Source organism: Chenopodium quinoa, unplaced genomic scaffold, assembly GCF_001683475.1.
Source record: "Chenopodium quinoa cultivar QQ74 unplaced genomic scaffold, ASM168347v1, whole genome shotgun sequence".
NCBI lineage: Eukaryota > Viridiplantae > Streptophyta > Magnoliopsida > Caryophyllales > Amaranthaceae > Chenopodium > Chenopodium quinoa.
Window position 1 is genome coordinate 1,607,439 of NW_018742726.1, and position 17,460 is coordinate 1,624,898.

Consider the following 17,460-nt stretch of genomic DNA (forward strand, 5'->3'; position numbering starts at 1 on the left):
CAATATTTATCTACAAAATTAATAATTTTTATTCCAACATAAAATAAATGATATGCAATTCAAAAAAGCAGAAAATTCGGGTGGTTATATAAATGTTGCAAAGTTCATGATAAAAGAAATGCTTTGTTTCAATGTGTGTAGAAAAAGATTTTCCAAAAAATTTGGGCTTTCTAGAAAATAGATTGAGAAGTGACAATTAGAAAAATGTAGGTCAAGACTTGAGAACAACATATGATATGGTGAACGTTCATAGAAATTTTGTATAGTAGTAATTGTATTATGCAATGTATTCTCTCCTACTTTTATCAATACCCCACCAATTATTATTATTATTATTATTATTATTATTATTATTATTATTATCTATGTTTTAATTTTAATGATTTTATGTTAACAAATTCTATTAATTAGAAGTATAACAATAGTCATTACTTAATCAGATAATATAATTAATTAATGACCTTATGTTTTAATTATTATTTCTATTAACTATTAAATTAGTCTTGTTGAGCATGAGTGGTTTCAAAATTATTAAAATAAATAAATACTTTAAATTATTTAAACAATACTTTTTCTTTTTTTTTTTGTAAACCAATGAAGAATTTTTATTTTTTATTTTTTTATTACCGTTATAAGATATTTGACACTTTAAAACTATGAAAAATATATTGGCAAATGTTCATGCTGCATAGTAACAGCTAAAAAAATTTAAACGGTTACCATGTTTCCGCGTGGCACTTTGTAGACAGGTGAAATACTTTTGTTTGGGCTGAATTTTTGATGCAACATCAGAAATTAGATAATTTTTTTTTTTCGTGCAACAAACGATGTCGTTTTGTATAATCAAAAGGCAAAAAAAATTGAAACGCTTAACTTCATGCACACAAACTAATGTTGTTAGTGGAAGAGAGAGGTGCCTCACCTCAAGACCCACTCACAAGTCACCAGAGCATCCACATTGGTAGAGTAGCGTACAATTTCTCTCTCTAATTTTAATTCTTCCATAACATATTCCACTAATTTGATTCACTATTATGAAACACTCATTTATTTTTTTTTCTAAAATGGTGAGCTAGCTCACTACAATTAAAAAATTGTTTTATGTTAATATTGGGAAAAAAAAAATGCAAAATTTTGCCACTTATCATCTTCATGTTTGTCACTGGGCTCGTGTGTTGAGGCGGTCAATGACTTGGAAGAGGGAGGAGCCTCACCCCATGAGTCACCTTTCACAATGGTAAGGTACCTCAAAATAAGAGAGAGAGTATTGTGGGGAGGGTCTTGAGTCACCTATTGTGGGTGCTCTACCCCAAAGTATGAGAGAGTGGAGGAAATAGTAATACGGATTGTTATGCATTTGCAAATGCATAACAAATACTAAAATATTAGAAATTGCATGGAACAGAAAGTAAGGAAGAGAGAGATAGGTAAGTGGGACCACTTTTAATTGTACCTGAAAGGTTATATAATACCATTGGTTATTAGTGATACTATATATGCACATAGTAAGTACCACTACATACGTACATAGAACCACTAAATATTCAATGGTACTATTTGATCACTTAATGGTACTATTCTAAATTCAAAACATACATTTATGTGTAATTACACCCTTGCCCCTCATTATACAATTGTTGTGCATAACAATCCTCCCTTTGAACACCCTTTAAGAGAGTGTTGTGGGGAGGTTCATGAGTTACCCATTGTGGGTGCTTGTGCTCTTAAGTGTACATACATTCAAATAGCTTTCATGACTTTTTCATATTAATAGTTACTCTCTTTGTTATAGGTTTTCCCAATAAACTTGAACTTGTTTCGTAACTCTTTGACATCCTCTAGCGGGACTCGTGACATTGGTCGTTCGTACAAAATGACCCTTAACACTCCACAAATTACACGATGCAGGTGGGTGTATGGTATTGCAAGGATAAAATTACGCATCTCAAAGCACATTTTAAATGCTAAATATCTATAATTTTGTAAGAGTAAAAATTATAAAAAGTTGATATTGTGAAAGTATTTTATGAGGCGAATCCAACAAGATCACACATGACTATATTTTGCTAATGTATAAATCATATTATATGGTCAAACAAGAGTGATGAATAGTGCAAAAAGTCTATTATTACAATATTAATAGAACGGAAGAAGTATTATTCATTATGAAAAGAGCTTTATTTAGTATAAAAAAGTTATTAAATTGTATTGTACAATACAAGTAAAACAAAAAAGAATACTAGTATTATTTTGCTGATTAGTTACAATGTATTGTTGTTTTGCCCAATCTACTTTGAATAATCCCAACTTTCAATTATTCTGTAATATTCCCACCTTTAGAATGCATTTTCTTTATTCAATCCCGAAAACCGATAACCTGATTAAAGGGTTAAATTGGGTGACCATAATCATAGTTATCTAACTGACTGAGTAGTTTGATATTTTAAGATGACAATTGACAAAATAGTTGAACAATATGTAAAGTAATATAGAAAAAGAAATTGGGCAGATAACAGGAACATCTTAGTAGATTTAGGCTGATGCTCAATAGTAATGCATTTTAGTGAGCGGTGACGACATTATCTACATTAAGAATTTGAAAGGAACAAAACTATCCAATATATTTAAAAACATCTCAACTGGAATCCAAATAAAAACAAAGGCGTGTGCTGCTAATATTAACATCATATCGATACTTCCACAAGCAATTGAGAGTACTCACGAACACAACTTTACCCGAATGCTCCATGGCTCCATGCCAACATTCAGGGAGCATTACATCCCCAATTTCGTTTTACTTTGCTCCAGGCTTCTAGGGTTACTACAAAGATTGACATATATGAGCTGGATATCAATTTGTAATTACAATTATAAGGAAATCATAGTCGAAAGATATCTTTATAAAGCATGTTTAAACATCTAAACAGTGAAGCCGCTGCCTTTAAAACTTGTTAGCCAGACCATATTTCAAGTTCCCGAAACATTTTTCTCAATGGAAACATCAGCAAAAAGCTCCTTTTAAGTATTTTAAATGAGATCTATTAAAACAAGGTTGATCAAAAAAAGTTGAGCAAATAAGGATGCATTCTATTAACCTAATTTTCACTAATATAAACTTATTATTGCTCATATTAGTTGTATCATGAAATTGGGTAACACTTATTAGCCCTTATCAAAACCTATAAAATAAATGGAAATATAGGGGGGAATCAAGGGAAATGGGGCCTAAGTTGATTCTTCAAGTCAAATTAAAAAAGCATGTAATACTATAAAAATTATACTGGGCTTGTGTTTCTCTCCACTAAATTATACAGTAGGTACTACAAAGTCCTGTCATGCACAGTTCTTTTGCTTGAAATCCAGCAAATAATTAGGCTTGTATTTCACACATATCACAGCATATATTCAAGGTTTGTAATAGGCATCTACAAGAGTTATTAGTTATAAAAAGCACTGATTCTTAGCATACCTTAACTGAAAAAATCTCAGGCCTCTCAAGGTAACGACGTGCTTTCAGTTTTTTTTCATCATCATTATCAACAATGGCAGTTCCAAATTGAGATGTGTCCCAATCACAAGCTCCCTCGCAGATAATGCAAGGAATCTAAATGTGAACCAAGAAAAGGCCAGCTAACTGTTAAAAAAAAAAATTTCCAAACAAATTTAGATCATTCTGGCCCACCTCAGTTCTATATGCCTGTGCACCCTGCCTCACAGAATGTGCTGCCATACTTCCTTGGAGTTCAGAGTCCAAGCAGGCAGGGTGCAGGCATTGCCCATGCCCCTCAACGGGGCCGGGCAAATCCAAGGGTTGCATCATGTTGTTGCTGTTGCGACTGCACAAATTGCACAAGAAATAGTATATAAGAACAAAATGCCAAGATGAGTATAACTAATTACAAGAATTTTCTCCTACTATTTTTTCTCCATTATCTAAACCATTTTCCTCTTACCATTCATACACTTTCCTTACAATATCAAATTTCATAATTTTAGAAAAGACAATTTGAGGATGTAAGAAGAATTTTTTCAAAGACCTACCCAGACAGGTAAGACACCTAAATTTTAACCAGCATCAAATCACTAACTAGTGTTATGGCTACCTATGCTATTCAAAATCCAAATATCACCTTGAGTACCCATGTGGGATCCTCAATACCCTCACATAGGTCGTCTCCTGCTATTTCGAGCACTAAAGTTTCCAAAACTAAAGCTCTAAAGTATGAAATTACAAATTAACCATATTCACTACCTACAACAGTATAGAGAATACTAAGGAGGAACCTATTCCTTCAATATTTGATTCCTAACCAGATACAAAGGCATTAGTTTAATATGTAACCATAAGAGTGTGTTATGCTCTATGGTTTCAACAAGGTACTCCCCCTTATGAAGCACAGGCACAGCAGTTTGTGGCCGTTCCTGTACCAGGGACAGCTCAGGGACATAATCCCCAAGCGGCCAAGCCATTTCCAAAATTTTGGGTACAAAAGTGGAATATGGATACGGCGATCCCAGAATTTGTCTCAGTGCTACTTAACTCCCCTCAAGTCAATAATTAAATCCTTGTTGGTACCTATAAACATTTGTTTATAAATATGCCAAAGATTCTCCTTTTTGAAAGAAGAGGGGTTTAAGATACACAAAATAGGTGTGTCTATGTCACTGACCTAAACATGCTTTTGATACAAAGACCTTTAAAGATGGAGAAAAATAATAGAATATAGGAGAACCATGAGAGAAACAATAGACAACCAATCAGCGACCATTTGGGTCAAAAACAAATTCCTATGTGACATTCTAATATCCTCCAACATCATTGTATTAGCCATATATACTTGATTTAAAGCTGCCAATGAAAAATTTACATTTGATACGAATTATAATTTATACTACTTAGCTTTATTATACAAGCAAATGCAATTAATTTTTGTTGGGAGCGATCAGATTTTCTAATTATAAACCCTGATATTAAAGGAGCTTAACAGAGTTGGCCCAATGATGTAGCTATGACATTAAATATTTAATCTTCATTTTACCACACTTTTAACAAACAAAGAACCTCTATGCAGAGCTAAAATCTTCCTCTTAAAACATAAGATGTCCATGCTTCCAAGATCTAGGTTTGAACAACCGCCCCGTACCCCCCCCCCCCCTCCCCAAAAAAAAAAAAAAAAAAAAAAAAAAAAAATCAAGAAGGCTAGAGCATTGCTGGATGAATTATTCAGTAATCTCACAATTTGACCGTATTGGTACATTAGTAATATTGTAATGAAGGAAACTCAATTAAAAAAAAAAAAGTAAATAGTTAGGCAAAAATTGTGGACATGCCATTTTCCAGCACTGTGGCCAAAAAAAGAGATCCATATGACAACAGAGTTTGTTTGTTTTACCGGTTTGTAACTGAAGTGAAAACAGAATTCTCCACCATATTAGACCTCCCCCCCCCAAATTTTTTTTTACCAAGTTGCTAATGAAACAGCAAGCACCCATCATAAACCCAAACATCCGGGTCAAATTGACCAACAGGAGGACGTACTAAATAAACATGAAATTCGAACAATCAAAGCAACATGTCCATTATTCTCCCTCAAAAGTCAATATCTTCACAATAGTCATAAGAAGCCAGCAAGCATGGAGACAAGGCCAGTTAACCATCATTAGACTATGCAAGTATAATTATATAAATACTTCTTAATAAAGGTAAAGATAGAGACAGTAATTTCCCTCAGTGGTTCACCTCTCTCAATAATATGCCCAAGAAGGGCATTTCCCTTCCCTTCCCTCCTGTTCCCCAAGTACAAAATATAAATAGAGAATAATTGCATACCTGCTGATATGATTGGTGAATATGTTCATGAGGATGAATGAATGGCATTCCAGGACGCTGACAAGGGTAATGAGTGGTATGTAGATATATAGTAGATGCAGAACGTGGACTAACATGATTTGGACTATATGCAGCCATCATGGCCTCTGGATGACCATAATTGAGACCTGCAGGGTTAGACGGAGATGCCCATGGAGGTAAATGCTGTGGGAGTGGCCGAGGTGGATCAGCAGAAATCTGAGGCCTAGGAGTTGAGCCAAGTTGAGGAAATTCTGTATTATAATTAACAGCCGGGGAGTACATAGGTTGGACAGTATAGGGCCCAGCATTAAATCCAAATCCAGGGTCAAACCTTTGCAGATATCTGAACAAACAATCTTAATCATTAGTATATAAAAAAATATGCTTTGACACACAATAAATATGTGATTGCAGAGAAATTAATAGTAAGACATATGAAGGCAATATCAAACTGCAGAATTAGCTTTACAAGAATCAGAAATACTACTACATCATAACCTTAGAAAGCTAACATTTTTGGTTCCATATAGGAGAGTTAATAGAAAAGACTTAATTCTGAAACCCAAGGAAATGTCACTAAAGAAAACAATATTTCATTACACGGCAAATAGTTGACTATTGATATGATACTCGGCAAATTTAAACAAGAGTGCAACAGAGAACTAGAAATCAAATCATCTGTATTTAGTTATGAGCAGAGGACAGGAAAAAGTGATACCTGCTATAAGGTATGATATAAAGTCCAGAAGAAGAAATATTTTATGTAATATACAAGCTACACATGTAATCACCTAAAGCAACCCAAGAGCTATTTGGGGAAGATCAGCTTTCCAATAAATTTCATCGTGTGAGAACAAAAAGCACATACAGCAATAATACAAAAAATTATAGGTGATGATAGGTAGTTAACTGAAGTTTGCAAATTAAAACGCCGCCTACAGGCTGATTTTACATATCACGAATGTAATAAGCAACTTCAATTGACAAGTTATGTTCACATTACACGTAAAATAGTGTAACTTAGATCAAGGTCTATATGAAAATCCATGCTTTAAGATTTGTTTGTGTTTAATTAAAGTTTTAAATGACTTATGCTAATCAAGCAGAAAAATATATCCCTGTAAATTATGGGGGTATTGAGGGGGTCAAGGGGAAATTGTCCATGCAAATTGCAGCCCAAGCTTAAAAACCAACGATAAATCAACACGCAACACTCCCTTCTCTCTCCGACCTCCTCCCCCCCCCCCAACCAGCACACACACACACACAGAGAGTATAAAAAGGAAACTATGTGTACTATCATATAACTCGTTTGTTCATGCTTATACGCCTGGATGTGCTAGAAAGCATTCGAGTGAGTGAACATATATAGTGAAAAGGCCAAGTTAGTAGGACGAAGAAAATAGATTTTAACCTCTCCTTTCGGGGAACAGGGAGTGAAGGATTCAAGAAGGCAAGAATGACCCTATCCAGATAAGAAAACCTAAATCATATTAAATAAAGCGCATACCTATCATAATTCCGGTCATAATCAGGATCTTTGCGATCGATTTCACGGTCTCTAAAAATAGCAACCCTATTATTGGGTCTGTACCTACTAACAGGGTCTTTTTCTGTTCTACTTCTAGCTGACCTACTGCTACCACTTGAAGAATCAACTACTGAAACAGCCCTCCCGCTATTCAAGTCAGAAGCTCCAGATGCAGGTTTCTCATCAACTTTTGGCAGTCCCAAAGATGGAAGCTGCAAGTTATCTGCTTTTTTTGCCTCAACTTCAGGTTTTAAACCAGGAGAACCATTTGGGTTATTAGAATTAAAAATCCGTGCACGAGCTCTGTTGTACTCCTCTCTTCGTTCCTCGACACTTTTGTTATGATTTGCTTTTTGAGAACCAGAATTACCACTGCTGGATGAAGATGAATGCTTTTGAGGTCTTTGCTTAATGGCGACCTTGACAATGCCATTGTCTTCTTGAGGCAAGTTTACAGGGATATCTGCCAGGCGGATACGAGGCAAACGACACTCAGTTGAAGTCTTTTGGACTATAATTCTGGAGCCCGACCCATCAGGGAGACTATTATCTAGCAAAACCATGGACTGCAGAAAGTAATGCTGAGCAACACGATGAGCAGCAAGCCTCAAATAAGAAGTTGGAAGCTGCTGAAATTCCATTTGTTGCTGCGTAGGATCCTGAATAAACTGTTCAACATCTTGTTCCATTCGCAGGACTGAAATCAACAATCATATATTCAACATCAGAACTTGTAACGAAAATGACATCGACATGACAATACACAGCAAAGCCACTCAGAAGATTAGAAGTTGCAACTCAAATAGACACATGAAATCCTAATGATACTCTTAAGTCATTGGTTCATACACAGCTATGACATGAAACTGAATTTTATGGTACTAACAGCTTGACAAGTTGCAAAACAAATAACGAAACCAAAAAGAACAAAAGCATAATCTTTGTGGAATCATGGTGACACATACACTAACAATTAAGATATGTTGTTGATTACATGACTTCAAGAATTTACAAAAAAAAAAATTAAAAACAAACAGAAAATTTTAGGATTGCATTTAAGAGACAGCTGCAAAGAAAAACAAACGTCATTATCATTTTGGTACAGGACAACTTAAAGAATGGTATATGTTAATAAACTACTCATATTGTCGTATACAATGAAACATAAAGCTCTGATACGGATCTCACTAAATAAGTCACAATCAGCAGAAAAATACCACGGACACCACTCACAGCTCATGGAAGGAAAAAAGGGAGGAATGAAAAATAGGAGGAAAATAAGCCCAATTACGATCCTTAATGATTCATCCTACAATTGATGTGCTCCAAAACAATACAAATGATGGTATCATGGTCCTCAAAGCAGATATATCATAGAGAGACGAGAGTTTTAACCACCAGTCTACATGCTACATCTTAGTGATACCAAAAGGCAAAAACAATTTTAACCTACAAGCATCCCTAGGAAAGTGAGAATGCAAACACTCTAACCTACAATTTTCACGGCTAAACAAATTACGCAACTAATACAATCATACAGAATGTCCATGTAGTGGGATCCCTCATATAGACTAAGAATAATAGATACACACAAAAACAAAAAATAAAAAATAGATAAATAAATAAACTGCAAATCAGTTTCCACAAACGCAGCTGATTCTGTATTTACAAGCAAATCAACAAACAGTTTCCATATCAAGACTCAAACCGAACAACAGCAGACAAAATACTTTCCTTCTCACAGATCATAAATGCAGGAAATAAGCTAATCATCCTGAGTCCTAACTAAGGTCAAACTGCAAGCCCCCAAATTGACAACTATAACAATGCATATGCAAAATTTGGCATTGGGTAGATGTAATTAGGCTCACAAAGAAACTCATTCCACGAAGATTGCAGCTTCAACACCATCGCAGTTCAGTCAGTGCTCAATTCCACTCGAGGTGCATTCAAGCTTAAATATGCAATATAGACTACAAATGGACCTAAATAATGGCCACGTGTATTCGTGAATCACATAATTCATCAATGGAACTCAACGAGCACCTTAGTAATAAAAAAAAATACACTCAAGTACCAAACAGCAGCTCCTTCGTCCGATTAATATTTCCAGCTGGTCTAAATATTAATCTAAAATGAATTGTCGTGAAATCGACCAAATTTCTTGATGCCCATAGAACTATTGCTTTATCTTTCTGGGCTAACGCAACATTGGGGCATTATGACTTTTACATACCTGTAACTGTACATTAGCTAATGCTCGATTCACAGCACAGCTAGAGACAACCACAAGTCAACTAGCATTGCCACATTCCTACACCAGAACTGTCTAACCATAACGAGGCAACATAAATCCGCAAATACACAGCTATCATGCATTTCTTCTATTCTTGATTTCGACATGGTAGAAGCTCAAGTTTATCTTCATTAAGTCACACCTAACAATAAGTGGGAATAGACATCGTTGACAGGACAATGGAGTTAGCAATACACCACTGATCACTTCGAAAATAATGTCCCCACCAATCCCACCTCGTCCTATAACAGCTTCACCAATATCTCATCGAAACTTTTTGATACCAAAAATTAATCAAACTATTCTACAAAAATAACTTTCTGCTTTCTTGGTCTAATTATATAGTACATACGCAATGAAGAATCAGCATAATTTCAATTCAACTTAGCAAAGCACAGAAAAAAAAAACACGAATCTGAATCAAAAAGATCAAAGAAACAGCAAATAAACTTACTAGACAAGCGTTCACGCGGGTTTTGCAAAGCTTCACGAAGAAACTGATCAACCTGATTGATAGCATCATCCGAAAACCCAGCGTTTTCAGCACCAGTTGAAAAAGCCAAATTGAGCGAACCAGAAGTTGTCAAATCATCAGCTGAAATAGTATTGCTAGGAGAAGATGAAGTAACAGAGTCTTTGATAGAGGAAGAAAGCAGCAATCTCTTCATACTCTCCTCCACATCCGCCACTTCCCATGACTCAGGATCTTCAACAGCGTTTCCACCCTCCATTGTCGAAAGTCGAAGAAGCTATTGAGATGGAGCTGCTGCTATGACTTTTGAGGGTGAAGTGATCATCAGAAAGATATGGTTTTCATGGCGGAAACCCTAATTTGTTGATGAGAAATGATTTTCATGGAAATTTGGGGATTAGGGTTTGGAGAGGATGACAAAGTTAGGGCAAAAGATGATTGAATACTAGAAAGAGAGAGAGGAGATAGGGTTTGACGTATTTCTGGGTTGAGAGTTTCCGATTTTACGTGTCAATCAAGTGTAATTAAGAGCAGGGCCGATTGATGTGTGAGTTGACCAAAAGTACAAACCTTATTTGTCTCAAAAAATTATAGAGTAAGAGTGAATCCAATGGTTGCAACTAATCCTGGGCACCGTGCCGGGCCGGGCCGTTGCGGGCCGTGCTTGGCGGGCCACGGGCTGGTTCGTGCCGTGCCGGCGGGCCCAGGATTTCGTGTCGTGCTGTGCCGGCCATTTTCACAGGCCAGCCCACGGCACGGCACGGCCCTCGTGTCTGGCGGGCTCGTGCCGTGCCGGCCTGCGGGCTGGTGCAGTTTTCAAATAATTTTTTTTTTTTTTTTTTATGACAACATTATAAATTAATAAGTTTATAATGTATATAAGTTATAAAATTATAATTATAAGTTTTATAAGGTAACTTATAAGTTTATAACTTATAAGTTATTAAGTTATGAATTTTATAATTATAAGTTGAATATTTATGTTTTATAATTTGTATATTCAATATTTATATTTATATATTTACTTTATACTATTACTTTAAAATTTAATGTTTTTGATTTATTAGTAATTGGTATAATTTTATTTTTTTTTTAATATGAATTTACAAATTGTAACAAAACGGGGAAAAAAGGCAAATTGGACTTTGGATGTGAATAATGCGTACTTTATATTATTATTACTTGAGTTGAGAAAATTGTACAATGATAACAATGATAAAAATCATACAATGATGGTATTAAACAAAAATTGGAAAATGATAAAATTGATATTTTTAAAATCGTACAATATACAATAATTGTCTATTCTTCTTCTCCTTCTTCTTGCTCGTCTTCGTCTTCGTCTTCGCCTTCGCCTTCAAGGTCATCGGCTAGTTGCATAGATTGGGAACTAGCCGAACCCGAACCGGAAGCGGAGGTTCCTTCTTCGTTGTGGTTGTGGTCGTAAGAACGGTCTTGTGAGCGATTTTCCGCATCCAACCAATCTTTGAAACACACGCACATTTCTAGTGTTTCGGGTTTTAGACTTGTTCTTCTATCGTCTAAAACCCTTCCGGATGCGCTGAAAGCTCGTTCGGAGGCGACGGAGGAAACTTGGATAGCAAGAATGTCTCGTGCCATTGTCGCCAAAGTTGGATGCTTCGAGCTTTGTTGTTTCCACCATGCAAGGAGGTCGAGGCTGTTTATCTCATCGTCGTCCATGCCTTTGGTGAAGTCGTAACTCAGGTACATCTGCAACTCCGAGACGTCGCTTTGCGTTCTCCTGATTGATGAATCACCTGAAAACCTTGAAATCAAGTTAGTAGCTTGTGAAAATAAATGTTTGGCCTTCTTACTTACGTTTTTGGATGGTTGGGAAGGCCCTGAGCGAGGAACGGTGCCATATTTGGCTTCATAGACTCTATATAAAGCAAAAAACTGATCCTTCACATTAGTCTTATAGTTTTCTACATCATCGTCAAGAAACATGCATTGAAAGTAAATGTCAACTAACATAAATGTGTTTTCATACTTTTGCTTAGGATCTAATATGGAAGCAAAAATATAAATCAAAGGAATCTCACTATAATATTTACGCCACTTTTTTTCCATTGCTGGAAGATACTGATCATAATCACTTTGATGGCGATGATCAGCGAAAAGTTGGGCGAGTAAGCATGCATTAGAAAGAAAGTTTTGAGCACAAGGATTGTAAACAGTAGAAAAACAATACGTCATGTTATATAATAACTGTAAAAATTGCATATATCTTTCACAGTTTTTCCAATCATCATCATACAAAGCATTTTGTGGAAATTTTTGGTTGTAAAATAATGTTAACGGGCCCTTGTACTCAATTGCCTTTGTTAACATGTCATAGGTGGAATTCCACCTAGTTGGGCAATCGGTTCTAATTTTTATTACCCTTATCTTTTGTTGTTTTAGAAAACTCTTCCATTCTTGGTATCTCATGTTAGAGCTATTAATAGACATAATAGCATCTCTGATTTTGCTGTATTATGGGCCAATTGCCCGAACTCCATCCTGTACACATAAGTTAAGTACATGGCAAACACATCTAGTATGAAGAGCTTCACCGTCTAATAGTACATCGGTTAAGTTTTGTTTGATAAGATTAGCTGTGTATGTCATAGAGGTTGCATTATCAAAAGTCATAGACATCATTTTATCTCGAAGGTTGTATTCGTCTATTGCTTGCATTAAATGGTGAGCAATGTTAATGCCGGTGTGTGGGTATTCCAGCATTTTGAAATGTATTATTCTTTTTTGTAACATCCATTGATCATCTACCCAATGGCAAGTCACACATAAATAGTGATATTTATAACCACTATCCCAAGAATCGGCTGTTAAAGATACTCTACAGTTAAGGTTACTCAATTCGGCTTGTAACCGGACTTTGTACTCTAGGAAATTTTTCATTGCGGCGGAACGAACGGTTTTCCTAGAGATTATTTTATGTTGGGGTTGTAGTGCTTTGTTAATGTAGGTGTTGAATGCGTCACTTTCCGAGAAAAGAAAAGGTTGTTCGGCGTGTACTATCATTTTTCCTAGTTCATCCCTATCCCTCTCATAGTTGTATGTAAAGTCGTATGGATGGAATTGGGAAATTTTGGGCTGGGTTGGATCACTAGCTGGTTTTGCACAAGCTTTCATGTGTCTAGATAAGTGTCCCGTCCCGTTTTTGGTAACTGCCGTGAATACACTATTACATGTTTTACATTTTGCCCATTGTTCACCATCTTTACTTAGGACAAAATAACGCCATACCTCACTCCTTCGGTTTTTCAAAAGTAGCATCTCAATTTCGGTTAACCATTCATGATGTGTGTGATGGTTAGTAGTGAGACTAGTGGGAGTGGCAGTAGAAGGGGTAGAACCGGAGGGAATTCGGGTACTTTCTTGGCTACCTTGGCTAGAACAATAGTTTTGTTGATCACCGATATAATTAGGTGGAAATTGGTATGGTGGTAGTGGAAATTGGTTTAGTGGTGGTGCTGGAAATCCCGACGTATTATATGGCTCATAGCCCGGGGGGAAGTAAATGGGGTCATTGGTTTGACTCGTAATTTGGGGGCTCGTTGTATTTGGTGGTTCCCTAGAACTACTATTACGGATAAGTCAGCCTTTCCCCCTAGACCTAGATGATGGGTTGTTCGATGCCATAATTAACAATTAATTTTTTAATAAAAAGTGGTTAACTATAATAATAATAATTAATAACAACAATTTTAACAATAAAAATATCAATAATATTAATTAATAACAACAACTATAACAATAACAATAACAACAAAAATAAATAATAACAACAATTGTAACAATAATAATAATTAATAACAACAATTATAACAACAACAATAACAATTAACAACAATAATAATTAAACAAGATTATTCTAATAATAACAATAAAACAATAATAAATTTAAGATTAGTTTAGATCTTACAACCTTGCTTCAACGCTCCACTAATTACGATTACGAACTTTTTAATTTTTTCCGATATTAGGAAAATAATTAGAGAATTTAAGAGAATAATTAGAGAATTTAAGAAAATAAGGATTATTAGAGATTTAGAGAATATAAGAGATAAGAAGAAGAGATTGTGATTTTGTGATTTGGGAATGAAATGGAGGTGAGTATTTATAGAATTTTTGGGGAGCAAATTGGCAAAAAACTAGCCGTTTTTTAGCCGTTTTTTTGGCTTATTAGAGCTAGAATAAACGGTAACATTACCGTTGGCCCGCGGGCCGTGCCTACGGGCCAGCACGGCGGGCCATGCCGGGCCGTGCCTGGGAATTCTCAACCCTGTCCGTGGCACGGCCCGTGGCACGGGAGTTGAACTTCGTGCCGTGTCGTGCTTGAATTCGGGCCGTGCCGGGCTGCGCCGAACGGCGGGCCGTGCCGGGCGGCACGCGGGCCAACCCGGCCCGTGCCCAGGTTTAGTTGCCACAATCATGTCATCGCTTTATTAATTTTTCTATTTTCTATCTTACTTGAAAAAATGGAATCTAATAATCCCACCTATTGTGTCTTCTATAAACAATTCCATCTTTTGAAATTCCAAAAACAATCCCATTTTTGACAGGGATCTTCCATTAACAATCCCTGACCGGTTGGATTGTTTTGGTAATCGGTTTTCTTAGGTTTTTTGCCATGTGTTGAATTTTAATAGGTTTATTCTAATTTTTAATAATTATATAAAAAAAAACCCAAAACCCCAGCCCCCCCCCCCCACTACCTTCTCGACCCCTCTCCATCTCCGCCTCTGCTTTCCCCGGCAACCCAACCCAACCCAACTCTTTCTTTATCATCTTCAATCTTCAATATATAGCTCACTTTCTCAAACATTAATCTCAAATTTGCAGAAAAATCATCACAATTCCCTTAAATTCCTAGAGGTTTTGGGTGGGGGGTTTGGTTTTGTTGATGGGATTTGGTGGTGTCGGGTATGTGGTGGTAGTTCAGGTGAGGGGGATGTCAGTTCAGGCGGGGTTGGGGGGTTTGTTTTCGTTGATGGAGGTAGGGTGATGTCGAGTCTGTGTTGGAGATTGGTTGAGGGAGGTTCAGGTGAGGGTGGTGTTTGGTTCAGGTGGGGTTGGGGGCTTTGGTTTCGTTGATGGAGGTTTGGTGGCGTCAGATCTATGGTGGAGATTATGGGTGATGGTTAGGGTTTCAAGTGGTTGGGGTTTCAGCTAAAGTGGTGGCTACAGTCAGGGGAAGTGGTTGGGGTGGTGGTTTCGGGTTGGAGTGAAGGTGAGGTGGTGGTGGCTTGGTTTAAAATTGGTGAGGTGGGATGTAACACCCCAACCCCAAACAAATTATGGAGGGACCTATTGTCACGAAATGCGCATCAAGGGCCAACAACTGTTCTCACAAACCAACATAAGTCTTTCCGGCACATTTTATCCTCACTCATAACGCCCTCGTTGCGCCTAGAGGGATTCCAGTATTCGCCTTATGGCAACTGGGTAGCTAAAGTGTTACATCCAGTCTGGATATGGCCAAATGGCCTCAGAATTCTCCCCCGCTAGGCGACTGACAAAGGATTAATTATCCACAATCAGCACGTGATTGCAGGGTTGCTCTAATACCTTGTAACACGCCGACCCCAAACAAATTAGGAAGGGGCCTATTGTCACGAAATGTGCATCAAGGGCCAACAACTGTCCTCACAGATAACACAAGTCCTTGCGTCACATTTTGTCCTCACTCATGCGCACCCCGGGAAAATTTCCTAGGAGATCACCCATCCCAAGACTACTCCCACCCAAGCACGCTTAACTAAGAAGTATCTTAGCATATGAGCTCCCTAAAAGGAAGATGCATCTTCTTGGTATGAGTATATTAAACTCCCTTAAAGCAATCATGAGGGGTATTAGAGGTAGGAAGGGAGGTGGTGGTGGCGGCTTGGTTTAATTTGGTGAAGGTGAGGTTGTGGTGTTGTGGTGCCATGGAAAGGGAAGTGGGAGGAGATGAATTCAATAAAAAAAATAAAAAAAATTTGATCAGTTTAACCGGTTACAGGTAAAAGGGATTGTTAAAAGAAGATTAGGGTGAAAGGTGGGATTGTTTCTGGAATTTCAAAAGGTGGGATTGTTTATGGAAGATGGAGCAAAGGTGGGATTATTAGTTTCCATTTTTCCATCTCACCTATAACCACTTTTATAATCAATTTTGTAACCAAAATGTATCATAATGGTTGACCACAAATTTTTGGATAAACATTTTCTCTCTGCTACTTTTATCCAACTCCACCACACAATATCTCTCTTAAATGCTATCATAGAAAACTAATGCACTTGTTAATAATCAATCAAAACTAATAATTATATGGTAACATACATTTAGATTAAATGACTTATAATTAAATATAATGCAATTTAGGATTTAATTAGTAAGTAATTAGTCGTTCATTAAGAAATAAACGATAATTGTAACTTTACTTAATTCCATAATAATAACCATAATACATATTCTAATAAATGACAAGAGTCTTTGAAAGATAGCAATCGTGATTAACTACAAAAATAATAATTTAATGTTACGATTACACATCCATTAACGCATATTATTTTGCCTCTTATTAATACCAAATTTGAGCCACAAATGGTCCACTAAGTCTTTCTTTAGGGCTTTATGTATAGCATCATCCCGAACACGAGCTCTATTAGACATATTATTTTCCAAACTTGCAATTCGGTTGTTATTATTTTGGAACTTAAAAGGCTCTTCATTATTTCATTACTTGAAGACACTAGTGTAGCTCGATCATATTCATTTGGATCGTAATACGTTTTATATTTATCTCTTTTATCCTAAACAATCATATTGTGTATAATGATACACGCTATCATTATTTTTCCTAACATTGATGCATCACGAGCTAGTGCAGGATTCCGTATTATTACAAAACGAGCTTGTAGTAATCCAAAAGTTCGCTCAACCTCCTTTCGTCTAGCTTTTTGTACTTTGGCAAAAAGGCCTTCTTTTTCATTTTGTGGTAGTGATATTGTAGAAATGAACATCGCCCATTTAGGATAGATATATACCATCAGTGAGATAATACCCCATATTGTATTGGCGATCATGCATAACATAGTCAATAGGTAGTGCACGACCTTCAAATACATCGTTAAATAAAGGGGATCAATCAAGTACATGAATATCATTATGACTACCCAATGTCCCAAAAAAAGCATGCCAAATCCAAAGATCATATGATGCCACAGCTTCCAAGATTAATGTGGGTTTACTTGGTCTTCCAGAATACATACCTTTTAATAGAAGTGGACAATTTTTCCACCGC

The 17,460-nt window shown here is 36.4% G+C and overlaps 1 protein-coding gene across 1 annotated transcript; it reads right to left on the bottom strand.

Annotated features, from left to right (window-relative positions):
* Window positions 1-2,501: 2,501 nt before the first annotated feature.
* Window positions 2,502-10,657, bottom strand: LOC110723260. Its single transcript, XM_021902603.1, has 5 exons — window positions 10,133-10,657; window positions 7,362-8,079; window positions 5,831-6,194; window positions 3,470-3,836; window positions 2,502-2,821 (listed from the first exon to the last, which is right to left on the bottom strand). Exons 1-4 carry the CDS (start codon window positions 10,407-10,409, stop codon window positions 3,786-3,788), a joined length of 1,410 nt encoding a protein of 469 aa, XP_021758295.1. The 5' UTR covers window positions 10,410-10,657; the 3' UTR covers window positions 2,502-2,821; window positions 3,470-3,785.
* Window positions 10,658-17,460: the final 6,803 nt, after the last annotated feature.

Bases quoted from the DNA above. Each gene is read 5' to 3' on its own strand.
- LOC110723260 (XM_021902603.1), bottom strand. From the start codon at position 10,409: ATGGAGGGTGGAAACGCTGTTGAAGATCCTGAGTCATGGGAAGTGGCG. The intron at 6,195-7,361 runs GTATGCGCTTTA...TTGTTTGTTCAG, and splicing joins TATGACCGGAATTATGATAG to ATATCTGCAAAGGTTTGACC. The intron at 3,837-5,830 runs GTATGCAATTAT...CAATTTGTGCAG, and splicing joins TTCACCAATCATATCAGCAG to TCGCAACAGCAACAACATGA.